Source organism: Bubalus bubalis, chromosome X (assembly GCF_019923935.1).
Source record: "Bubalus bubalis isolate 160015118507 breed Murrah chromosome X, NDDB_SH_1, whole genome shotgun sequence".
Taxonomy (NCBI): Eukaryota; Metazoa; Chordata; class Mammalia; order Artiodactyla; family Bovidae; genus Bubalus; species Bubalus bubalis.
In genome coordinates, this window is record NC_059181.1 from 50,417,405 (window position 1) to 50,443,527 (window position 26,123).

A 26,123-nucleotide genomic window follows, 5' to 3' on the forward strand; every position below is an offset into this window, starting at 1 on the left:
TATTTTAATTTAAATTTATTTATTTTAATTAGAGGCTAATTACTTTACACTATTGTATTGGTTTTGCCATACATCAACATGAATCCACCACAGCTGTACATGTGTTCCCAATCCTGAACCCCCCTCCCCCCCAAAAAAGAATATGAAATATATATATATATATATAAAAAAAACACTGAGTCACTTTGCTATACAGCAGAAATGAACATAACATTGTGAATCAACTATATGTCAATAAAAATTTAAAAAATAATAATAAAGTGTATTTTACCTGATATGAGTATTGCTACTCTAGCTTTCATTTGGTCTCTATTTGTGTGGAATATCTTTTTCCTGCCCTTCACTTTCACTCTGTATATGTCCCTTGTTTTGAGGTGGGTCTCTTGTAGACATCATACATAGGAGTCTTGCTTTTGTATCCATTCAGCCAGTCTTTGTCTTTTGATTGGTGCATTGCACCCACTTAAATTTAAGGTAATTATTGATAAGTATGATCCCGTTGCCATTTACTTTGTTGTTTTTGGTTCGAATTTATACCTTTTCTGTGTTTCCTGTCTAGAGAAGATCCTTTATCATTTGTTGAAGACCTGGTTTGGTGTTGCTGAATTCTCTCAGCTTTTGCTTGTCTGTAAAGCTTTTGATGTCTCCTTCATATTTGAATGAGATCCTTGCTGGGTACAGTAATCTGGGTTATAGGTTTTTCTCTTTCATCACTTTAAGTATGTCCTGCCATTCCCTTCTGGCCTGAAGAGTTTCTATTGAAAGATAAGCTGTTATCCTTATGGGAATCACCTTGTGTGTGATTTGCTGTTTTTCCCTTGCTGCTTTTAATATTTGTTCTTTGTGTTTGATCTTTGTTAATTTGATTAATATGTGTCTTGGGGTGTTTTGCCTTGGGTTTATCCTGTTTGGGACTCTCTGTATTTCTTGGACTTGGGTGGCTATTTTCTTCCCCATATTAGGGAAGTTTTCAACTATTATCTCCTCAAGTATTTTTCATGGCCTTTCGTTTTGTCTTCTTCTTCTGGGACTCCTATGATTCGAATGTTGGGGCATTTGACTTTGTCCCAGAGATCTCTGAGGTTGTCCTCATTTCTTTTAATTCTTTTTTTCTTTTTTCCTCTCTGCTTCATTTATTTCTATCATTCTATCTTCTACCTCACTTATCCTATCTTCTGCCTCAGTTATTCTACTATTTGTTCCCTCCAGAGTGTTTTTTATCTCATTTATTGCATTATTCATTGACTCTTTTTTATTTCTTCTAGGTCCTTGTTAAACATGTCTTGCATATTCTCAATCCTTGTTTACAGACTATATATCTGTAACTTCATTTTTTTTTTCAAGATTTTGGATCATCTTTACTATCATTATTCTGAATTCTTTTTCAGGTAGACTCCCTATCTCCTCTTCTTTTGTTTGGTTTGGTGGGCATTTACCATGTTCCTCTACCTGATAAATATTCCTCTGCCTTTACATCTTTTTTAGATTGCTGTGTTTGGGGTGGCCTTTCTCTATGTTGGAGGTTTGTGGTTCCTCTTTATTGTTGAGGTTCCTCCCTTTGGTTGGTTTGGATGGGTGCTTGTCAAGGTTTCCTGGTTAGGGAAGCTTGCATCGGTGTTCTGGTGGGTGCAGTAGGATCTCTTCTCTCTGGAGTGCAATGAAGTGTCCAGTAGTGAGTTTTCAGGTGTCTATGGGTTTGGTGTGACTTTGGGCAGCCTGTATATTAATGCTCAGGGCTATGTTCCTGCGTTGCTGGATAATTTGCATGGTATGTCTTGCTCTGGAACTTGTTGGCTTGGGTGGAGCTTGGTCTCCTTCTAGGTATGGAGGCTTTTGGATGAGCTCTTGTCGATTAATGTTTCCTGGAGTCAGGAGTCTTCTGGTGTTCTCAAGTTTTGGACTTAAGCCTCTTGCCTCTGGTTCTCAGTCTTATTCTTACAGTAGCCTTAAGACTTCTCCATTCATACTGCACTGATGATAAAACATATAGGTTTTTGGTGAAAAAAATTCTCCACAGTGAGGGACACCCAGAGAGGTTCACAGAGCTACATGGAGAAGAGAAGAGGGAGGAGGGAGATAGAGGTGACCAGGACGAGAAGAGGGGGAATCAAAAGGGGTGAGAACAAGCTAGCCAGTAATAAATCCTCTAGGTGCTTTCTACAGTCTGGAACAACCAGAGAGGTTCACAGCATTGGTTAGAGAAGAGAAGGGGGAGGGAGGAGATAGAGGACAGTCAAAAGGGGGAGAGAGTAATCAAGCCAGTAATCACACTCCTAAGTAAAAAAGAGCACTGAAGGTTGGATTCTTAAAGGTACAAAATTAATAAAAAATACCGAAAAGCAAAGATTAAAAATCTAGAGTAGAGGTTAGATTCTCAAAAATACAATATTAAAAAAGAAAACAAAATCACACGAATTATAAAAAGTATGTATGAAATTTGCTTTAAAATAGGGCCTTTTTTGCAAGGTAATAGTAGGTTACAAAAATGAAAATTAAAGAAATAACAAAGGACTGAAATTTTTTTTAATTTAAATGATAACAGTAAAATATATCTAGGAATTTCTCTGGAGCTGTTGTGGGTAGTGTGGGGTAAGCTCAGTTTCAGATAGTTCCTTGTTCCAGATTATGCTTCTTCTTGAGGTCTATAGACCCCTTCCAATGTAGTCAGTGCTAACTACAGGGTTTTAATCTGTTGCACCTGTTACTTCCAAAGCAGTTCCCTCTGTTTATTTTGGTTTCTTATGTTTGCAAGTCTCTTCAGTGTCTAACTTCCACTTTGGCACAAGGGGACGGAAGTGTTCACTTATTTAGGCTCACTTGTTCAGTCGTGCTGTGGGGAGGGAGGAACACTGCAAACAGATATCACTGGTCTGTGTGGGGAGTGTGTGCAGTGTCTCGGCCACACTGGGTTTGCCCCCACTCACAGCATGTGTGCTTTCCCAGTCTACACTACTCAAGCTCCAGGTTGCTCTGAAGGAGAACTCTCCGAGGCAGGCCCTGGGTTTCGTGCACTTCCCAGGTCTAAGCCACTCAGGTTCAGGTTCTTGGGTACCCCACAAAGACACAGACTCGGTTGAACCTGCGTTTTTGCCCTTCCCAGGCCCGAGCGTCTCAGACAACCAGGTGCTCGGAAAGCACACTCTCCCCAGGTGGGGCAGTGCATCTTATCACCTCCCCAGTCCCAGCCGTTCATTTTCCTGGGTGCTAAGGGGGAGCACCATCTCAGTTGTGCCATGTGTCTCCTCTGGGGAGCTGATCTCTGCCTGTGACCCTCCTGGAAGATGTCAACCATCCAGGATCCCAGGAAGACTTGATAAGCAACTGGGAGCCTGCTTGCAGTTTGGTAGAGGATGCCATCTTTGGGGCTGAGATTGCCCCTTGCTGGCTCTGGCTGTCTCCTGCCTGCCTCTTTGCCTCCAGTGGAGGATGGGTCAGTCAGCAGCCAGCTAGCTCTCCTCTAGTAGTCGCTCAGTCCTTTGTTCTGTGAGCGGGCCTGGCAGTGCCTTAGGTTAGAGCTTTTTGTGGGAAATTTCTCTCTCTCTCTTTCTTTCTTTCTTTTTTTTCCCTCTCTGGCTATCACACAGTTTGGGTTGCTATCTCATGTTAGCTCCCTCAGATTGTCCTCAGGGCATTCAGGCCCGGTCCTTACCTTAAGCAATGCAGCCTGCTCCTCCCTGTTCAGCCCCCACTTGCTGGTGGCAGATGCGAGCATCTAGGCTACTTCTCTGCTGGGAGTTGCAGTTAGGCACGTAATCTGTCGGTTTTATTTATTTATTTTTTCCTCCCGGTTATATTGCCCTCTGAGAGTCCAAAACTCCCCACAGACCCGCTGGTCTGAGGGTTTCCTGGTGTTTGTAAACTTCTCCTCCTTCACGACTTCCTCCCCAGGATGGGTCTCCTTCCCTAACTCTTTTGTCTTTCCTTTTATCTTTTATATTTTGTCCTACCTTTTTTCGAAGACAATGGGCTGCATTTCTGGGTGGCTGATGTCCTGTGCCAGCGTTCAGAATTTGTTCTGTGGAAGTTGCTGAGTGTTCAAAAGATTGTTCAATGAATTTGTGGGGGAGAAGGTGGTCTCCCTGTCCTATTCCTCTGCCATCTTAGCCAGCTCCAGTATTGAATTTTCTTAGCTTTTGCTTATCTGCTTTGTTCAGTCTATAAGTCTGACTCTTTGCAATCCCATGAACTGCAGCACGCCAGGCTTCCCTGTCCTTCACTATCTCCCAGAATTTGTTCAACCTCATGTCCACTGAGTCAGTGGTGCCATCCAACCATCTCATCTTCTGTTGCCCCCTCCTCTCTTGTCCTCAATCTTTCGCAGCATCAGAGTCTTTTCCAGTGAGTAAGCTCTTCGCATCAGGTAGCCAAAGTATTGGATCTTCAGATTCTGCGTCAGTCCTTCCAATGAATATTCAGGGTTGATTTTCTTCAGGATTGACTGGTTTGATCTCCCTGCTGTCCAAGGTAATCTCAAAGTCTTCTCTAGCACCACAATTTGAAAGCATTAATTCTTCTGGGCTCAGACTTCTTTATGGTCCAACTCTTATATCCATACATGACTACTGGAAAAACTGTAGTTTTGACTGTACGCACCTTTATCAGCAAAGTGATGTCTCTGCTTTTTAATATGCTGTCTAGGTTTGTCATAGCTTATGTTAGAGGAGCAAACATCTATTAATTTCATGGCTACAGTCATGATCCACAGAGATTTTGGGAGCCCAAGAAAATGAAATCTGACACTGTATTCCCTTTTCCTCATCTATTTGCCATGAAGTGATGGGACCAGATGCCATATTCTTAGTTTTTTGAATGCTGAATTTTAGCCAGTTTTTTCACTCTCCTCATTCACCTTCATCAAGAGTCTCTTTAGTTCCTCTTCACATTCTGCCATTAAAATGGTATCATCTGCATGTCTGAGGTTGTTTCTATTTCTCCTGGAAATCTTGATTCTAGCTTGTGAGTCATCCAGCCCAGCATTTCATATGATGTACTCAACATGCAAGTTAAATAAGCAGGGAGCCAATATAAAGCCTTGACATACTCTTTTCCCAATTTGGAACCAGTCTGCTTTTCCATGTCCAGTTCTAACTGTCGCTTCTTGTCCTGCACACGGGTTTCTCGGGAGGCAGGTAAGGTGGTCTAGTATTCACATCTCTTCAAGAATAACCCACAGTTTGTTGTGATCCACATAGTCAGACTTTAGCATAGTTAATGAAGCAGAAGTAGACATTTTTATGGAATACATTTTTTTCTATGATCCAGTGGATGTTGGCAATTTGATCTCTGGTTCCTCTGCCTTTTCTAGATCCATATTATACATTTGGAAATTCTTGGTTCACATACTGCTGAAGCCTGACTTGAAGGATTTTGAGCATAATCTTGCTAGCATGTGAAATGAGTGCAATTGCATGGTAGTTTGAACATTCTTTGCCATTGCCTTTCTTTTGAATTAAACAAAAACTGACCTTTTTCTGTCCTGTAGCCATTGCTGAGTTTTGCAAATTTGTTGGCATATTGAGTGCAGAACTTTAACAGCATCATCCTTCATCCTTTAGGATTTGAAATAGCTCACCTCGAATTCCACCACCACCACTAGCTTTGTTCATAGCAATTCTTCCTAAGGCCCACTTTACTTCACACGCTAGGATGTCTGGCCTTAGGTAAATGACCACACTGTCATGGTTATCTGGGTCATTGAAAGTTTTCTGTACAGATTTTCTGTATATTCTTGCCACCTCTTCTTAATCGCTTCTGCTTCTGTTAGGTCTTTGCTGTTTTTGTCCTTTATTGTCCCTATATTTACATGAAATATCCCCTTGATATCTCCAGTTTTCTTAAAGAGTCTCTAGTCTTTCCCATTCTATTTTTTTCCTCCGTTTCTTTGTGTTGGTCCCTCAAGAAAGCTTTCTTATCTCTTTGCTATTCTCTGGTACTCTGCATTCAGTTGGGTGTATATTTCCCTTTCTCCTTTGCTTATCATTTCTCTTCTGTTCTCAGCTATTTGTAAGGCCTCCTAAGACAACTAATTTGCCTTCCTGCATTTTTTTTTCCCCTAGAGATAGTTTTGGTCACCACCTCCTGTACAGTGTTATAAACCTCCATCCATAATTCTTCAGGCACTCTGTCTACCAGATCTAGTCCCTTGAATATAATCATCACCTCCACTGTATAATGATAAAGGATTTTCTTTAGGTCATACCTGAATGGCCCATCTGAGCCATGGAAACCCTTGCTTATCTGTAAAGCTTTTGATTTCTCTGTTGAATCTGAATGAGAGCCTTGCTGGCTAGAATAATCTTGGTTGTAGGTTTTCCCCTTTTAGCACTTTAAATATGCCATGCCATTCCCTTCTGGACTGCAGAATTTGTGCTTCAATATTAATGGATAAGTTTATACATGTATGGTAAGTCACTTTAGTCATGTACAACTCTTTGTGACCCCATGAATACCTCTGTCCATGGGTTTCTCCAGGCAAGAATACTGGAGTGGGTTTCCATACCCTCCTCAAGGGGATCTTCCTGACCCATGGATCAAACTCGCATCTCTTACATCTCCTGCACTGGCAGGCAGGTTCTTTACCACTAGGAAGCCCAGATAACTTTATAGGGATTCTTTTGTTATTTGTTGCTTTTCCCTTGTTGCTTTTAATATTTTTATTTATCTTTCATTTTTGTCAATTTGATTAATATGTGTCTGTGTGCATTCTTCTTTGAATTTATCATATATGGGACTCTGTGATTCCTGGACTTGGGTGACTGTTTCCTTTCCCATGTTAAGGAAGTTTTCAACTGTTATCTCTTCTTATATTTTCCCAGGCCCTTTCTCTCTTCTTCTTGGACTCTTATAATGTCAATGTTGGTATGTTTAATGTTGTCCCAGAGTTCTCTGAGACCATATTCACTTCTTTTCATTCTTTTTTCTTCATTCTGTTCCACAACATTGGTTTCCAGCATCTGTCTTCCTGATGACTTATCTGTTCTTCCTCATTTATTCTTGTATTGATTTTTTTTCTATGTATTTTTTAAATTTTCATTTATTGTATTCTTCAACTCTTTGTTTGTCCTTTATATCTTCTAGCTCTCTGTCAAACATTTCTTATTTTTCTCTGCCTGTGCTTCCATTCTTTTTCCAAGATCTTGGGTTATCTTTACTATCATTACTCTGAAGTATTTTCTGGGTAATTTGCCTATCTCCACTTCATCTAGTTGTTTTTCTGGGGTTTTATTTTGTTCCTTCATCTGGAACATATTCTTCTTCTGTATCATTTTGTCTAACTTTCTGTGTTTATGGTGTCTGTTCTGCAGACTGCTGGATTATTATTCATTCTGCTTCTGCTATTTGTCCCCTGTCTGGTGAGGCTGGTCTAGAGGCTTGTGCAGGCTTCCTGATTTGAGTACTGGTGCCTGCCCACAGGTGTTGGAGCTGGGTCCTAACCATTTGGTAGACATGACTATGTCAAGGAATGTGTTTAGAATGTGTTTAGAGGCGGCTGGGGACTCAGTAGGTAGCCTGTCTACTGATGGATAGGGCTGTGTTCCTCCCCAGTTAGTTGTTTGGCCTAAGGCTCCTCAGCTCTGGAGCCTACAGGCTGTTAGTTGGAGCCAGGTCTTGCTGCCAAAATGGCAGCCTCCAGGAGAGCTCACACCAATGAGTACTTCCCAGATTCTCTGCCCTCAGGGTCTTTGTCCCACTGTGAGCTACAGCTACCCTGTAACTCCCCAAGAGTTCTTCCAAAACCATCATGTAGGGCTGACCCATATTCCTCTGAAGTCACTGTTTTTCCCCTGGTCCCAATGCACTTGAGATCTAAGGTACACTCTCTAAAAGTGGACTTTCTCTTTGCCCCTATATTTTGGAGTTCCTACAATCAAGCCCCACTGGCCTTCACAGCCAAATGTTCTGGGGGATCTTCCTCTTGATGACAGACCCCTAGACTTGTGATCCTAATGTGACACTCAGAACTCTCATTTCTCTGGGAGAACTTCTGCTATATAAGTATTTGCCAGTTTTGGGGTCACCCACCTGATGGGTATGGGATTTGATTGTATTGCAAATGTCCCTCTCCTACCATCTTGTTGTTGCTTCTTGTTTGTCTTTGGATATAGAATATTTTTTTGATAGGTTTCAATATTTTTGTTGATGGTTATATTCAGCAGTTAACTGTGACTTTAGTATTTTTGTGAGAGGAGGTGAGCCCAAGTCCTTCTACTCAGCCATCTTTCCTTCAGCACCCATAATCTTCTTTTATGGAAGAACCCTGAAACATGAACAGGCGATTTCATACAATTCCAAGGTACAGCTTTCTGGAGGGACAGGAGCAGACCAGCAGTTCACTGAATTGTCATCTCCAGTGCCAGTGACACCTCTTGTTATTCACCATGTCATTTGGTTCTCCACAGCATACATTTTCTGGCCCATTTCATTAAAAGAAAAGGTATCATGGAAATATTCTGGAGGATAGTTGAAGGCACTAGTGAATGCAAGCCAATAAATCCCTGGATAGTTGAACTATCCAGTCTTGCCTGGCTTATACCTCTTTGGGTTCCAACTGGGCAGTGTTCCCTCTGTTGTCTCTGCACCCTGAGATAATGTTACAGGGTAGCTCCAAAACTGTTTGTGCAAGTTTCTCTATTATGCCTGCTACAAACTGGTTGCTGCACTCTCCTCCAAGGCTCTGAAACTCCCCCTCTATTTTGACTGATCCTCCTGACAGTGAAGGGACTTTGAGGGTGTGGGACCTTTTCTATTTCATAGAAATAGAAGGGACTTTGAGGGGTATGCTTCTCCCCTGGGAGGGAGCACAGGTCTTATTCCAATTTTTTCCCTCTTTTTTCTTTTGTCCTACCAGGTTATGTGGAGACTATATTGCTCTTTCAGAAGTTTGAGGTCTTCTATCACCATTCAGTAGATATTCTGTGAGAATTGTTACACATGTAAATGTGTTTTTGATATATTTGTCAGAGGAGGTGGCCTCCATGTCCTAGTACTCTGACATCTTGATCCACTCTCATTGAAGAATTTTTATAATAAATAATTTTAGACAATTCCATTATCTGTGTCATCACATCATTTATGTCTATTGATGGTCTTTTTAAATGCAAGTTGAAATTTCATAGTTATTTGTATGTTGACTGATTTTAGTTTATATAGTGGACATTGTAAACATCATTTGAGGGGACAAGTATTGCTTTTATCTTATGGAGATTAATATTTTTGTTTCATCTTTTTGTGTGTTGTGATTCAAACATTAATTCCGTTTTTAAAGCTGAATTTAGACAAGTACTATGTGTACACCACCTAGTGGTCAGTGTAGGACTTGGGTGAAGGTATTTTCAGTTCATTTTCCAAATACTTGGTAGGCTAATTAGAGTCACATCAAAGCACTCATAGATCAAACATGAGCCCACGGGTTCAAAACCACTTCTTGCAATTTCTCTTCTAAACGTTTCCTTCTCCCATATTTTTTCCCTGGTGGCTCAGATGATAAAGAATCTGCCTGCAATGCAGGAGTTCTGGGTTCAATCCCTGGGTTTGGGTACATCCTCTGGAGGATGGCATGGCATTATCTGTGAATTACTCCAGTATTCTTGCCTGGAGAATCCTTATAGACAGAGGAGCCTGGCAGGCTACAGTTCATGGGGTCGCAAAGAGTCGGACATGACTAAGCAACTAAGCACAACACAGTGCCACTTCCCTACGCTCCCATTTTCTGTCCTCTGTTCAGAAACCACACACTCTCTTGGTTGTATCACTTCCAGAAACAAGTTGCAAGACGATTGGTTCAGTTCAGTTTCTCTGTCGTGTCTAACTCTTTGTGACCCCATGGATTGCAGCATGCCAGGCTTTCCTGTCCATCACCAACTCCCAGAGTTTGCTCAAACTCATGTCCATTGAATTGATGATGCCATCCGACCATTTCATCCTCTGTCGTCCCCTTTTCCTCTTACCATCAATCTTTCCCAGTGTCAGGGTCTTTTCCAATGAGTCAGTTCTTCATATCAGGTGGCCAAATTATTGGAACTTCAGCTGCATCATCAGTCTTTCCAATAAATATTTAGGACTGATTTCCTTTAGGATGCACTGGATGGATCTCCTTGCAGTCCAAGGGACTCTCAAGAGTTTTCTCCAACACCACAGTTCAAAAACATCAATTCAGCGCTCAGCTTTCTTTATGGTCCAATTCTCACATCCGTACATGACCACTGGAAAAGCCATAGCCTTGACTAGGTGGATCTTTGTCAGCAAAGTAATGTCTCTGCTTTTTAATATGCTGTCCAGGTTGGTCATAGCTTTTCTTCTAAGGAGCAACCGTCTTTTAATTTCATGGCTGCAGTCATCATTGGCAGTGATTTTGGAGCCCCCCAAAATAAAGTCTGTCACTGTTTCCACTGTTTTCCCCATCTATTTGCCAAGAAGTGGTGGGACCGGATGCCATGATCTTCATTTTTCTGAATGTTGAGTTTGAAGCCAGCCTTTGCACTCTCCTCTTTCTCGTTCATCAAGAGGCTTTTTAGTTCCTCTTCACTTTCTGCCATAAGGGTGGTGTCATCTGCATATCTGAGGTTATGGATATTTCTCCTGGCAATCTTGGTTCCAGCTTGTGCTTCTTCCAGTCCAGCGTTTCTCATGATGTACTCTGCATACAAGTTAAATAAGCAGGGTGACAATATACAGCCTTGACGTACTCCTTTTCCTATTTGGAACCAGTCTGTTGTTCCACGTCCAGTTCTGTTGCTTCCTGACTTGCATACAGATTTCTCAAGAGGCAGGTCAGGTGGTCTGGTGTTCACATCTCTTTCAGAATGTTCCAGTTTGTAGTGATCCACACAGTCAAAGGCTTTGGCATACTCAATAAAGCAGAAATAGATGTTTTTCTGGAACTCTCTTGCATTTTCCATGATCCAGCAGATGTTTGCAATTTGATCTCTGGTTCCTCTGCCTTTTCTAAAACCAGCTTGAACATCAGGAAGTTCATGGTTCACATATTGCTGAAGCCTGGCTTGGAGAATTTTGAGCATTACTTTACTAGCGTGTGAGATGAGTGCAATTGTGCAGTAGTTTGAGCATTCTTTGGCATGGCCTTTCTTTGGGATCGGAATGAAAACTGACCTTTTTCCAGTCCTGTGGCCACTGCTGAGTTTTCCAAATTTGCTGGCATATTGAGTGCAACACTTCCACAGCATCATCTTTCAGGATTTGAAATAGCTCAACTGGAATTCCATCACCTCCACTAGCTTTGTTCGTAGTGATGCTTTCTAAGGCCCACTTGACTTCACATTCCAGGATGCCTGGCTCTAGGTCAGTGATCACACCATCATGATTATCTGGGTCATGAAGATCTTTTTTGTACAGTTCTTCTGTGTATTCTTGCCACCTCTTCTTAATATCTTCTGCTTCTGTTAGGTCCATACAATTTCTGTCCTTTATCGACCCCATCTTTCAAACTAAAATGGACTGGAATGGGTGAATTAACTCAGATGACCATTCATATCTACTACTGTGGCCAGGAATCCCTCAGAAGAAATGGAGTAGCCACCATGGTCAACAAAAGAGTCCAAAATGCAGTACTTGGATACAATCTCAAAAACGACAGAATTATCTCTGTTCGTTTCCAAGGCAAACCATTCAATATCACAGTAATCCAAGTCTATGCCCCAACCAGTAACGCTGAAGAAGCTGAAGTTGAACTGTTTTATGAAGACCTATAAGACCTTTTAGATAGGTGTCCTTTCCAAAAAAAGATGTGCTTTTCATTATAGGGGACTGGAATGCAAAAGTAGGAAATCAAGAAACACCTGGAGTAACAGGCAAATTTGGCCTTGGAATACGGAATGAAGCAGGGCAAAGACTAATAGAGTTTTGCCAAGAACATGCACTGGTCATAGCAAACACCCTCTTCCAACAACACAAGAGAAGACTCTACACATGGACATCACCAGATGGTCAACACCGAAATCAGATTAATTATATTCTTTGCAGCCAAAGATGGAGAAGCTCTATACAGTGAGCAAAAACAAGAGCAGGAGCTGACTGTGGCTCAGATCATGAACTCCTTATTACCAAATTCAGACTGAAATTGAAGAAAGTAGGGAAAACCAGTAGACCATTCAGGTATGACCTAAATCAAATCCCTTATGATTATACAGTGGAAGAGAGAAATAGATTTAAGGGACTAGATCTGATAGATAGAGTGCCTGATGAACTATGGAATGAGGTTCATGCCATTGTACAGGAGACAGAGATCAAGACCATCCCAATGGAAAAGAAATGCAAAAAAGCAAAATGGCTGTCTGGGGAGGCCTTACAAATAGCTGTGAAAAGAAGAGAAGCGAAAAGCAAAGGAGAAAAGGAAAGATATAAGCATCTGAATGCAGAGTTCCAAAGAATAGCAAGAAGAGATAAGAAAGCCTTCCTCAGTGATCAATGCAAAGAAATAGAGGAAAACAACAGAATGGGAAAGACTAGAGATCTCCTAAAGAAAACTAGAGATACCAAGGGAACATTTCATTCAAAGATGGGCTCGATAAAGGACAGAAATGGTATAGAAGGTCTTAGTTGCTTTTAATTGTCAAATCTGCCCCCACTCGGGTGGGTTTGGAACAGTGCCTTGTGAAGGTTTCCTGTTGGGGAGCTTTTGTCTGTGTTCTGGTGAGTGGAGCTGGATCTTGACTTTCTGAAGGACAGTGCCATGTCCAATAAAGTGTTCTGGGATGTCAGTGGGCTTGGCATGACTTTGGGTAACCTGTCTACTAATGGGCATGGTTGAATTCCTATTTTGCTGAAGTGTCTGGCACTGGAGCTTGCTGGCCTTTGAGTGTGTCTTGGTCTTAGTGTTGAGGTGGAGGCTTTGGGGAGAGCTCTCATTGATTAATGTTCCATGGGTTTGGGAGTTCTCTGGTGATACAAAGTCCTGGACTTGGATCTCCCACCTCAAGGATTTGGGCCCAACCCCTTACTGTAGCAGGAATATTTCACAGGCCACACAGCATAGAAGACAAAACCCCACGACTAATAGCAAAAGCAACATAAACAGCCCAGAACACTCAAAGAAACTCACACAGTCATTCTGAGGAGACTAACTTCCCTTTTTGGAAGTGTATCTGTCAGTGTTCAGAAGGTATTCTGTAAGAGTTATCCTATATGCAGATGGATTTTTAATGCATTTCTTGGGAGGAAGTTGATCTCCCTGTCTAACTCCTCCACCACCTTGAAAGTTCTCAGGAATCTAGCTGTAACTTCTTACATTTATATGTTATTCAGTAGTATCTGTAAAGATAAGCAAATTCCTGGGCCCTGTTTCTCCCTGCAGATGCCTGCATCTACAGATTTGGGGTTAGCATTTTGCACTGCAATCTCAGTTTGCTCATGAATTCAATGACGATAAGTTTCAATTTTCTAGGTTTTTTTTTTTTTCCTTGTTATATAGTGGTTGGAGAGAGGCTCTTTTAAATTTTACATCTCTGTGATGATAACTTAATATCATGTGAATCTGAGGATAAGATTTGAAGCTCTGTTTGTCTTCCAGCATCCATACCACAGTTTACAAATTCCCCCACGATGGTGATCATGGTGGGTTTACCAGCTCGAGGAAAGACCTACATCTCAACAAAGCTCACACGCTATCTCAACTGGATAGGAACACCAACTAAAGGTATGTCTCTGAAACCCTTTGTTCTACAGCCCTCTGTAGAACACTGATGGACTATAGAGTAAGGTAGCTAACCTCAAAAGAGCAAAGCCACTAGTACAGGAATGTCTCAAACCACTATTAACAGTACTAAGACTATTACTAATATTATTACTGCTGCTGCTACTACTATTACTATGACTGCTACTAATATTTCTACTACTGCTACTACTACCTTCATAAATTTTACAATTTCTTAACTATATACCCAGTGCTAAATCTTATGCTAGGGGCTAAGTATAGGAAAATTAATAAGATTAAACATCTGTTTCAGAGGAGATCTATTTTGTAAGACCTCAAAATCACCCTATCAATAACATATTACTCTTATTACCATTTTTATTAATATTACATCAATTTTACTATTTTATTAGCATTAACATTTCTTTACAACCTTAAGCTGTCCTTCAGAACGTAGGGATGTATGAGTCAAGCACGTTGAAACCCCAGCCTGGAGGTCCCCACAAGCTCTTCAGTATAGCAGGGCACTTTAGCTCACCTCTCCAGTCCAGAAAGCGTCCTGTCTCCAAGCCTCTCCTTAGGTCTGTGCCTTGCTTCTCCCCATCCCCAGCCGGAAGTGACCCTACCTCTTTCCGCCTCCAGAGGGGTCTCCTTCACAGCCTGTCAGCCTCCTCCCACACTCCCTGCTTCCAGCTTTCCTTTCTCCCCATGTGATCTCTTTTCTGCTTACTACCTTTTATTCAGCAATCATTCTCTTGTGTTCTCCTTTTGATTTCTCTATCCCCACCCCGTATCCCCATTCCTATTTGACTCCTCTGTTCTCCCTAGGACCATGCTTCTCTGGGCTCCCACACCAATGCTTTCTACAGCCCCCTCTATGCCAACACTAATTACATAGTGTGTTGTGTGTCTGGGTCTCTCGCCCCAGGAGCTGCTCTGGGGTAAGAGATTAGATCTTATTCATTTCTATTGCTCAAGTAGGACAAAATTAAGACATTTAGAGGCTTTAAACGCTAAGAGTTAGGGTGCCCCTGCATCATATGTAATTCAGAATAAAAACAGTAAATGTAACAACGTCTACCAATTTTTTTATTTATCCCCTAATGACTATATTAATGCTTTTAATGCATATTCACTTGGCTGAAAACTTTTACTGGGGCTGTGTCTTTACTGGTACACTAAGCAAGTGCTTAGCCTGTCTCTCTTGTGGAATGGAACACTGCTCCCCAGTGCAGAAAAAGTTCTTCTCAGGCATTCATTTGCTCAGTCATTAATTATTTGTTGAGCACAGTTGTGTCAAGGCCCTTGTTGGATGTTGGGCAAAGAAAAACAAGTAAGATAGGACCCCTGCCCTCAAAGAACTCACATCTATTCTTAAGCTCTAAAACACCCACGTGGGAGGGACTAGTATTATCATCATCCCACAGTTGATGAAACTAATGCCCAAGAGTTGACACATCTTGTCTGAAGGCACATGGTCACCATGTGATGGAACACATCACATGTATGTAACATCAACCAAGGTGATGGAACACAAGGTGATGGAACCAAGATACGAACCCACATCTGGTTGATGTCGAAGCCTAACGCTCACTGTGTCCGACACTGACACTCACTGTCTGATACTTGGCACTACAGATGGAAAGAGGAGAGAACCCACATTGGCCCTGTACTCCCCTGCATGTTCTTCCTCTCATTTCTCTTGAGCATCCCAGCACCCTATCTATCTGCCCCCTTCCCTCCCTCTCTCCAGTCTTCTCCTCTCCTTCTCCCATTTCTTCTTTCCCTTCATTTACTTTCTGTTTCTCTCATTCACTGGTGAGTTTCCCATGAATGGGAATTTCCCATGAATGGGAATGGAGTTTCCTCCATGTGCCAAAACCCATACTATGCACTGGACATCCAAAACTAGATGAGATTCACACCCCATCCTTGAAGATTTCTCCGTTTGGCTGGGGTGCATAAGAATACAACATGTCACTGAAGAATCCCAGAGCAGGGTACTGAGGGTCTCACAGAGGAAATCACCACCTGGAAGGCAGTGAAATCTTCCATATATGGTATATTTGAGCTGGGTGGGTCCTGTGGGAGGAATAGGACATTGGCAGAAGAGAAGGGGAGAAGGAATGGTTCTTGTAGGACTGCAGGCTCTGAGGAGCCTCTGCTGAGTGTAGGGGCACATGTGATGGTGGCAGATGGGTCTGTGCTCCTATGCACCTGCTTCCCATCTGCTCCACTCACACAGAGACCCTCAGGGTCATGTTTCAAACACATAGCTGCCCATATCTGTAGCTACCAAGGGTTCCCTTGACTGGCAGGTTTAAATCCAAGCTCCTTAGCCTATCATTTGTTCAAGGCCCTCCATGATTGGCCTCTGCCAAGCTCACATGCCTCAGTCACAATTGGATGACTCATGTTCTGCATTCTGCCAATGCCACACCCTTGCTCAGAATGTTCCTCTACCTGGAATGTCTTCGTTCCCCTCTCCCACACACTACGCCTGCCTATAAAAGATCTGCCTTCTTATAAAGACTGGCACAAATGCTGCTTTCTCCAAAATAAGCTTCTGAGAGTACTCTAAGTTTAGTCTTTACTTCCCCCTTACTCTTTTGTATGACTCTGTCAGAGCACTTAATAAACTGGGTGAGAGCTCTGTGTTTACTGGTTTATTCTCTGTCCTGCCTTCTGGATGGTGAGCTTCTTGTGGATCCATCATGTAGATCCGATTCATCTCTGAGACCCCAGAACTCATGTCCTGATTTACAAAGTAAACATGAGAAAGTATTTGTTGGATGAATGAATGAAATAGTACATTTACCTCTTTGCCTAGTATCCCTTCATTCCCCCTTTCCCTCCTTCCTCTCTGGTTTTTCACCACTACAAATGAGAAAGTGTGGCCTAAAAAGTCCAACAAATCTAGGTTCTCTATACTGATGCATAAAATATGATAGCATTGGACTAGGTATCTGAAGGCCAAGTCTAGTTATACCCCCAGCTTGCTTAATGTTTGACCCTTGGTTTACTCACAGGATCCCAGTTTCTTTATTTTTCCAATGGAGTGGGGCATTAAAAGTTTTGTAGTTTATGATAAAACAGAATAGTGGAAAGATCACCAGCTTTGGAACCAAACAGACCTGTGTTTGAATCCCAGCTCTCCACTTACAATGAGAGTTACTTCCTTTCTCTGAAATTTCATTTTCTCATTTATAAAATGGGAATGGTGATTCCTACTTTTTAGGGTTGTTGTGAGGAGTAAGTGAGCTGGACACCATAATTTGAGGCTTTGTATACACATTATATAATTAGAAACTCTACCTTCTTTTACCTCTGAGATCCCTCCCAGAAAGGACTTTTATTTTGCCACTGGGATCTTCCCAACCACTTCACCAGGGCTTCCTGCTTTCAGTGTTTAATTTAGGCCAATATCGACGAGAGGCAGTGAGCTACAAGAACTACGAATTCTTTCTTCCCGACAACATGGAGGCCCTACTTATCAGGAAGTGAGTACCTAACATTTTAAAGACCTTTGCTGCCCCCTGGCTGAGGGAGGCCTCTATTCAGATAAGAGCAGAGTACAGCAGAGCAATTTGGGTTAGTAAGGAGACTAGTTAAGACAACCCTTACACTATCTTAACTGAAACCTATTTCTGGTAATATCCATCCCCTGCTTAAGAACTTTTACGAGTTTCCTACTTTTGACAGGAAAGAGTGGAAATTTAGCCTAGTATTTAAAATAAGAGTCTCAGTAGTTTGGCCCACTCTGACCTCATCCATTCAACCTCAAGGTGTTTGTCCTCTACAAGGCTCTGAACACTTTCAGAACAGAGCCTGAGTCTCATTTATTGATCTACATCCTCATAATGGAACCCAGCAAAGAGTAATCACTAAACAGATTTTTGTCAAAAATGTAAATACATTTCCATCATGTTACCTGTGTTTGCCCTGTTATATGTGCCAGTAATACCTTCTACTTCACAGACTATGTATCCAGGCTCTTCTTGGGTTCAAGACCCAATTCAGTTTGAGCACTATTAGTTCAAGGTTTGGAGCCCTTGATAGTATGGCTCGGTCATTAGTCTAATTTTCCTGGGTATGTTATGCCCTTAAGATGTCTACACAGAGCCACTTTCAACTGTGTGACTTCTCTGTGCTTGTTATAGTTCTTAGAACATAGAACACAGTTTGTAGATACTCAACAGATGAATAATTTAATGTATGACATATGAGATATAGTCCAAAAGATAATGCAGAATAGAGAGGAACCCATCTTTGGTATAGTAGATGTCTCTGTTTCTTTCTTTATCTTTTTCAGGCAGTGTGCCCTAGCAGCCCTGAAAGATGTTCATAGCTATCTCAGCCATGAGGAAGGTCGTGTTGCGGTAAGGAAATTTGCATTTTCTCTTGGGTTTCTGTTGGGATGGAGAAGAGCTAATATATATTGAGTGTTTATTATGTTCTATACACTATTCTAAGCACTTTGCATGTATTAATGTAATTCAACCCTCCCCCACAAGATAAGTATTTTTTACTATACTCCATTTTATACCCCAGAAAAATGTAGTGCAGAAAGACCAAATAGTTAAATATTTTCCCAAAGGGTAAGCCAGAACTGGAATACAGGTTGTATAGCTCCAGAATCTATACTCCTAACCAATAGAGTCTATCACTCTACCCCCAATAATTCAACAGGACTACACTAGAATTTGACTGCAATACAAACATTTTTGAGTTCTAGAGATTTACCTAAACACCTAGCCAATTTAATCTCATAAACCTCTAATACAGGATTTGGAAATTCTAAAAGGGCTTCAAAGAACTCCAAAGTGATAGGGAGGGAAGAAGCTTCACCTAGGAGCTGAGAAAATCAGTTTCAATTCTGCTTTGTCAGTAAGTCTCAGTGGCCTTGGGTAAAAGAAACCCTTCTAAGTCTCAGCTATTTTACCTGTAAAATGAGACTAATAGAATTCCACAATTTTCCTCTGGCCTTTTTATGCCTACAGAGTCGGCTACATTTCTGGGCAGACAGCAAGCCCTCAATGAGTGCTTGAGAAATTAATATGTCATTTCAAATCCTTCAAAACCCTGGTCAAGTTTTACCTCCTCCTTGAAATCATTTGCTTAGCATAGGGATGGTCAAAGAGTAGGCATTCTATCAGAACTAGATTTAAAGCAAACCAATCTCATCATGTGCCTCTAGGTTTTTGATGCCACCAACACTACCAGAGAACGACGGTCACTGATTCTGCAGTTTGCTAAAGAACATGGTTACAAGGTAGAGTAACTCTTCAACTCTTATCTAGACCCTACTCATCTATGAGCAAACCCCAAAGAAAGCCAAACCAGGGGACAAAGATGCCAAATCAGCTACCATAGGCTCAGCATTTTAATTGAGTTATATGGCTTTCCATATCACAGTTAGAAACAGAAAAACAGAACAGAACAGGAAAGAAGGGATGCCACATAAGGCAATGGAAGATAATTACTGAGAAGCTGACACTGTTGGATGGGTATGAGGAAGGAGGAGATGGAATCACTACAATTTAGGGCAAATCTGCCTCATAAAACTCAGAATCCTAAAAGCACCACTGTATGAAATTACATTGTCAGAAATGCCTCTAAGGGGGTGGTCCTAAGATGGCAGAGGAATAGGACGGGGAGACCACTTTCTCCCCCACAAATTCATCAAAAGAACATTTGAACACTGAGTAAATTCCACAAAACAACTTCTGAATGCCAGCAGAGGACATCAGGCACCCAGAAAAGCAGCCCATTGTCTTCAAAAGGAGGTAGGAAAAATATAAAAGACAAAAAGAGAGACAAAAGAGGTAGGGATGGAGCTCTGTCCTGAGAAGGGAGTCTTAAAAAAGAGAGAAGTTTCCAAACACCAGCAAACAATCTTACTGCTGAGTCTGTGCCAAGCCTTGGAACCACAGAGGGCAACATAATTGGGAGGAAAAACAAATAAAGAATTTAAACCCACAGATTACATGCCCAACAGTAACTCCCCCAGAGGAGAAGCAACGCAGATGCCTGCATCCGCCATTAGCAAGCAGGGGCTGTGCTTAGAGTGCGGGCTGCATTGCTTAGAGTAAGGACCAGGCCTAAATGCCTCGAGGGCAATCTGAGGGAACTAACTTGGGCTAGCAAACCAGACTGTGAGATAACTACCACGCAAAAAGCCCTAACCTAAGACACCGTCAGGCCCGCTCACAGAACAAAGGACTGAGCAGAGCTAGCTGGCTGCAGGCAGGCCCATCCCCCTCCAGAGACAGGCAGGAGAGGGCAGCCAGAGCTGGAAGGGGGAAATCGTGGCCCCAGAGAGGCATCATCTACCAAACTGCAAGCAGGCTTTGTTGCTAACCAAGACTTCTTGGGATTCTGGATGGTCAACATCCGCCTGAGAAGGTGTGCCAGTTGTACACCCAGAAAACCGAGCAGCAGGGACGAGGGAGGTGATAAGTCGCAGCAACCATGCTTGTCAAACACCTGGTCACCTGAGCTGCTTGGACCTGGAAAGGGCACAAAATGCAGGCCCAACTAAATTTGCATCTCTGAGAAGTACCCAAGTACCTGAACCTGAGTGGCTTAGAACTGGGAAGGGCATACAACCCAGGGCCGGCGTCAGACAGTTCCTGGCAGAGCAACATAGAGCCTAAGCAGTGTAGACAGGGAAAGCACACACACCGTGAGCGGGGGCAAACCCAGTGTGGCCAAGACACTGCGAGCACACGCCAGTGTTATTTGTTTGCAGCGTCACTCCTTCCCCACAGCACGACTGAACCAAGTGAGCCTAAAAGAGTGTCCACCACTGCCCCTTTGTGCCAGGGTGGAAATTAGACACTGAAGAGACCAGCGAACAGAAGCTAAAACAGAGGGAACCTCCTTGGAAGTGACTGGTGCAATAGATTAAAACCCTGTAATTAGTACCGACTATATAGGAAGGGTAGAGAAGGCAATGGCACCCCACTCCAGTACTCTTGCCTGGAAAATCCCATGGACGGAGAAGCCTAGTAGGCTGCAGTCCATGGGGTCACTGGAAGTTGGACATGACTGAGCGACTTCACTTTCACTTTTCACTTTTATGCATTGGAGAAGGAAATGGCAACCCACTCCAGTGTTCTTGCCTGGAGAGTCCCAGGGACGGGGGAGCCTGGTGGACTACCCTCTATGGGGTCACATAGGGTCGGATGCAACTGAAGCGACTTAGCAGCAGCAGCATATAGGAAGGGACCTATAGATCTTGAGAAATATAAGCCGGATCAAGGAACTATCTGAAACTGAACTGACCCCACACTGCCCACAACAACACCAGAGAAAGTCCTAGATACATTTTTTCTATTTTTACTATCATTCTTTAATTAATTTTTTTCATTTTTAAGTCCTTTATTGCTCCTTTGATTTTCATTTTTATACCATACTATTACTTTGCAAAAAAAGAGAGAGAGAGAGAGAGAGAGAGAGAGAGAGAGAGACCCTTCTTTTTAAAACAAACTTCATATATATATATTATAATTTTTGTGACTTTTTTTCATTAATATTGTATTTTTGAAAATCCAACTTCTACTCTAGATTTTTAATCTTTGCTTTTTGGTATTGGTTATCAATTTTGTACCTTTAAGAACCCAATCTTCAGTACCCATTTTTACTTGGGAGCGAGATTACTGGCTTGACTGCTCTCTCCCCCTTTGGACTCTCCTTTTTCTCCACCAGATCGCCTCTGTCTCCTCCCTCCCCCTTCTCTTCTCTACCCAACTCTGTGAATCTCTTTGTGTGTTCCGCATGGTGGAGAACACTTAGGGAACTGATTACTGGTTGGTTCTGTCTCTCTCCTTTTGATTCCCCCCTTTATCCTCCTGGTGACCTATCTCCTTCCTCGCTCTTCTCTTCTCTGTATAACTCCGTGAACATCTCTGAGGGATCCAGACTGTGGAACACACATAAGGAAGTGATTACTGGCTAGCATGCTCTCTCCACTTTGATTCCACCTCATCTCATCCTGGTCACCTCTAACTGCCTCCTCCCTCTTCTCTTCTTCATGTAACTCTGTGAACCTCTCTGGGTGTCCCTCACTGTGGAGAAACTTTTCATCTTTAACCTAGATGTTTTATCAGCAGTGCTGTATAGATGGAGAAGTCGTGAGGCTACTATAAAAATAAGACTGAAAACCAGAAGCAGGAGGCTTAAGTCCAAATCCTGAGAACACCAGAGAACTCCTGACTTCAGGGAACATTAATCAATAGGAACTCATCAAACGCCTCCATACCTACACTGAAACCAAGCACCAAGGGCCAACAAGTTCCAGAGCAAGACATACCATTCAAATTCTCCAGCAACACAGGAACACAGCCCTGAGCTTCAATGTACAGGCTGTCCAAAGTCACTCCAAACCCACTGACATCTCATAACTCATTACTGGACACTTCATTGCACTACAGAGAGAAGAAATCCAGCTCCACCCACCAGAACACAAACACAAGCTTCCCTAACCAGGAAACCTTGACAAGCCACCCATCCAACCCCACCCACAGTGAGGAAACTCCACAATAAAGAGAACTCCACAAACTGCCAGAATACAGAAATGCCACCCCAAACACAGCAATTAAAACAAGATGAAGAGACAGAGGAATACCCACCAGGTAAAGGAACAGGATAAATACCCACCAAACCAAACAAAAGAGGAAGAGATAGGGAATCTACCTGATAAAGAATTCTGAATAATTATAGTGAAATTGATCCAAAATCTTGAAATCAAGATGGAATCACAGATAAATAGCCTGGAGACAAGGGTTGAGAAGATGCAAGAAAGGTTTAACAAGGACCTAGAAGAAATAAAAAAGAGTCAATATATAACGAATAATGCAATAAATGAAATCAAAAACACTCTGGAGGGAACAAATAGTAGAATAACTGAGGCAGAAGATAGGATTAGTGAGATAGAAGATAGAATGGTAGAAATAAATGAAACAGAGAGGAAAAAAAGAAAACCTAATTAAAAGAAATGAGGACAATCTCAGAGACCTCTGGGACAATGCTAAATGCCCCAAAATTCGAATCATAGGAGTCACAGAAGAAGAAGACAAAAATAAAATCCATGAGAAAATACTTGAGGAGATAATAGTTGAAAACTTCCCTGAAATGGGGAAGGAAATAATCACCCAAGTCCAAGAAACCCAGAGAGTCCCAAACAGGATAAACCCAAGGCAAAACACCCCAAGACACATAGTAATCAAATTAACAAAGATCAAACACAAAGAAAAATATTAAAAGCAGCAAGGGAAAAACAACAAATAACACACAGGGGACTCCCATAAGGATAACAGCTGATCTTTCAAAAGAAACTCTTCAGGCCAGGAGGGAAAGGCAGGACACACTTAAAGTGATGAAAGAAAATAACCTACAACCCAGATTACTGTACCCAGCAAGGATCTCATTCAAATATGAAGGAGAAATCAAAAGCTTTACAGACAAGCAAAAGCCGAGAGAATTCAGCACCACCAAACCAGCTCTCCAACAAATACTAAAGGATATTCTCTAGACAGGAAACACAAAAACGGTGTATAAATTCAAACCCAAAACAATAAAGTAAATGGCAACAGGATCATAATTATCAATAATTACCTTAAATGCAAGTGGGTTGAATGTCCAACCAAAAGATAAAGGACTGACTGAATGGATACAAAAACAAGACCCCTATACATGTTGTCTACAAGAGACCCACCTCAAAACAGGGGACACATACAGACTGAAAGTGAAGGGCTGGAAAAAGATATTCCATGGAAATAGAGACCAAAAGAAAGCAGGAGTAGCAATACTCACATCAGATAAAATAGACTTTAAAACAAAGGCTGTGAAAAGAGACAAAGAAGGACAATACGTAATGATCAAAGGATCAATCCAAGAAGAAGATATAACAATTATAAATATATATGCACCCAACACAGGAGCACTGCAATATGTAAGACAAATGTTAACAAGTATGAAAGGGGAAATTAACAATGACACAATAATAGTGGGAGACTTTAATGCCCCACTCATACCTATGGATAGATCAACTAAACAGAAAATTAACAAGGAAACACAAACTTTAAATGATACAATAGACCAGTTAGACCTAATTGATATCTATAGGACATTTCACCCCAAAACAATGAATTTCACCTTTTTCTCAAGCACACACGGAACCTTCTCCAGGATAGACCATGTCCTGGGCAATAAATCTAGCCTTGGTAAATTGAAAAAAAATTGAAATCATTCCAATCATCTTTTCTGACCACAATGCAGTAAGATTAGATCTCAATTACAGGAGAAAAACTATTAAAAATTCCAACATATGGAGGCTGAACAACCCACTGCTGAATAACCAACAAATCACAGAAGAAATCAAAAAAGAAATAAAAATATGCATAGAAACAAATCAAAATGAAAACACAACAACCCAAAACGTGTGGGACACTGTAAAAGCAGTGCTTACGGGAAGGTTCATAGCAATATAGGCATACCTCATGAAATAAGAAAAAAGTCAACTAAATAACCTAACTCTACACCTAAAGCAACTAGAAAAGGAAGAAATGAAGAACCCCAGGGTTAGCAGAAGGAAAGAAATCTTAAAAATTAGGGCAGAAATAAATGCAAAAGAAACAAAAGAGACCATAGCAAAAATCAACAAAGCCAAAAGCTGGTTCTTTGAGAGGATAAATAAAATTGAAAAACCACTAGCCAGACTCATCCAGAAACAAACCGAGAAAAATCACATCAATAAAATTGGAAATGAAAGTGGAGAGATCACAACAGACAACACAGAAATACAAAGGATCATAAGAGACTACTATCAGCAATTATATGCCAATAAAATGGACAACTTGGAAGAAATGGACAAATTCTTAGAAAAGTACAACTTCCAAAATGGAGCCAGGCAGAAATAGAAAATCTTAACAGACCCATCACAAGCACAGAAATCGAAACTGTAATCAGAAATTTTACAGCAAACGAAAGCCCAGGTCCAGACGGCTTCACAGCTGAATTCTACCAAAAATTTAGAGAAGAGCTAACATTAATCCTACTCAAATTCTTCCAGAAAATTGTAGAGGAAGGCAAACTTCCAAACTCATTCTATGAGGCCTGCTGCTCAGTCACTTCAGTCGTGTCCGACTCTGTGCTGCCCCGTAGACAGCAGCCCACCAAGCTTCCCCATCCCTGGGATTCTCCAGGCAAGAACACTGGAGTGGGTTGTCATTTCCTTCTCCAATGCATGAAAGTGAAAAATGAAAGTGAAATCGTTCAGTCGTCTCTGACTCTGTGCGACCCCATGGACTGCCACGTACCAGGCTCCGCCATCCATGGGATTTTCCAGGCAAGAGTATTGGAGTGGGGTGCCATTGCCTTCTCCGTCTATGAGGCCACCATCACCCTAATATCAAAACCTGACAAAGATGCCACTAAAAAAGAAAACTACATGCCAATATCACTAATGAACATAGATGCAAAAATCCTTAACAAAATTCTAGCAATCAGAATCCAACAACACATTAAAAAGATCATGCATCATGACCAAGTGGGCTTTGTCCCAGGGATGCAAGGATTCTTCAATATCTGCAAATCAATCAATGTAATACACCACATTAACAAATTGAAAAATAAAAGCCATATGATTATCTTAGTACATGCAGAGAAAGCCTTTTTGACAAAATTCAACATCAATTCATGATAAAAACTCTCCAGAAAGCAGGCATAGAAGGAACATACCTCAACATAATAAAACCTATATATGACAAACCCACAGCAAACATTATCCTCAATGCTGAAAAATTGAAAGCATTTCCCCTAAAGTCAGGAACAAGCCAAGTGTGCCCACTTTCACCACTACTATTTAACATAGTTTTGGAAGTTTTGGCCACAGCAATCAGAGCAGAAACAGAAATAAAGGGAATTTAAATTGGAAAAGAAGTAAAACTCTCACTGTTTGCAGATGACATGATCCTCTACATAGAAAACCCTAAAGACTCCACAAGAAAATTACTAGAGCTAATCAATGAATATAGTAAAGTTGCAGGATATAAAATCAACACACAGAAATCCCTTGCATTCCTATACACTAATAATGAGAAAATAGAAAGAGAGATTAAGGAAACAATTCCATTCACCATTGCAATGAAAAGAATAAAATACTTAGGAATGAATATATCTATCTAAATAAACTAAAGACCTTTATATAGAAAACTATAAAACACTGGTGAAAGAAATCAAAGAGGACACTAATAGATGGAGAAATATACCATGTTCATGGATTGGAAGAATCAATATAGTGAAAATAAGTATACTACCCAAAGCAATCTATAGATTCAATGCAGTCCCTATCAAGCTACCAACGGTATTCTTCACAGAGCTAGGACAAATAATTTCACAATTTGTATGGAAATACAAAAAACCTCGAATAGCCAAAGCAATCTTGAGAAAGAAGAATGGAACTGGAGGAATC

At 41.4% G+C, this 26,123-nt stretch overlaps 1 protein-coding gene across 4 annotated transcripts in view; it reads left to right on the forward strand.

Annotated features, from left to right (window-relative positions):
* Positions 1 to 26,123, forward strand: part of PFKFB1 (6-phosphofructo-2-kinase/fructose-2,6-biphosphatase 1) — a 107,682-nt gene that overhangs the window by 42,895 nt on the left and 38,664 nt on the right. For all 4 annotated transcript variants that reach the window (XM_025277123.2, XM_025277124.2, XM_044937461.1 and 1 more), the window contains exons 2-5: positions 13,526 to 13,651; positions 17,055 to 17,148; positions 17,961 to 18,027; positions 18,846 to 18,920. In XM_025277123.2, coding sequence (XP_025132908.1) covers positions 13,526 to 13,651; positions 17,055 to 17,148; positions 17,961 to 18,027; positions 18,846 to 18,920 — 362 coding nt within the window. The remainder of the gene's footprint in view (positions 1 to 13,525; positions 13,652 to 17,054; positions 17,149 to 17,960; positions 18,028 to 18,845; positions 18,921 to 26,123) is intronic.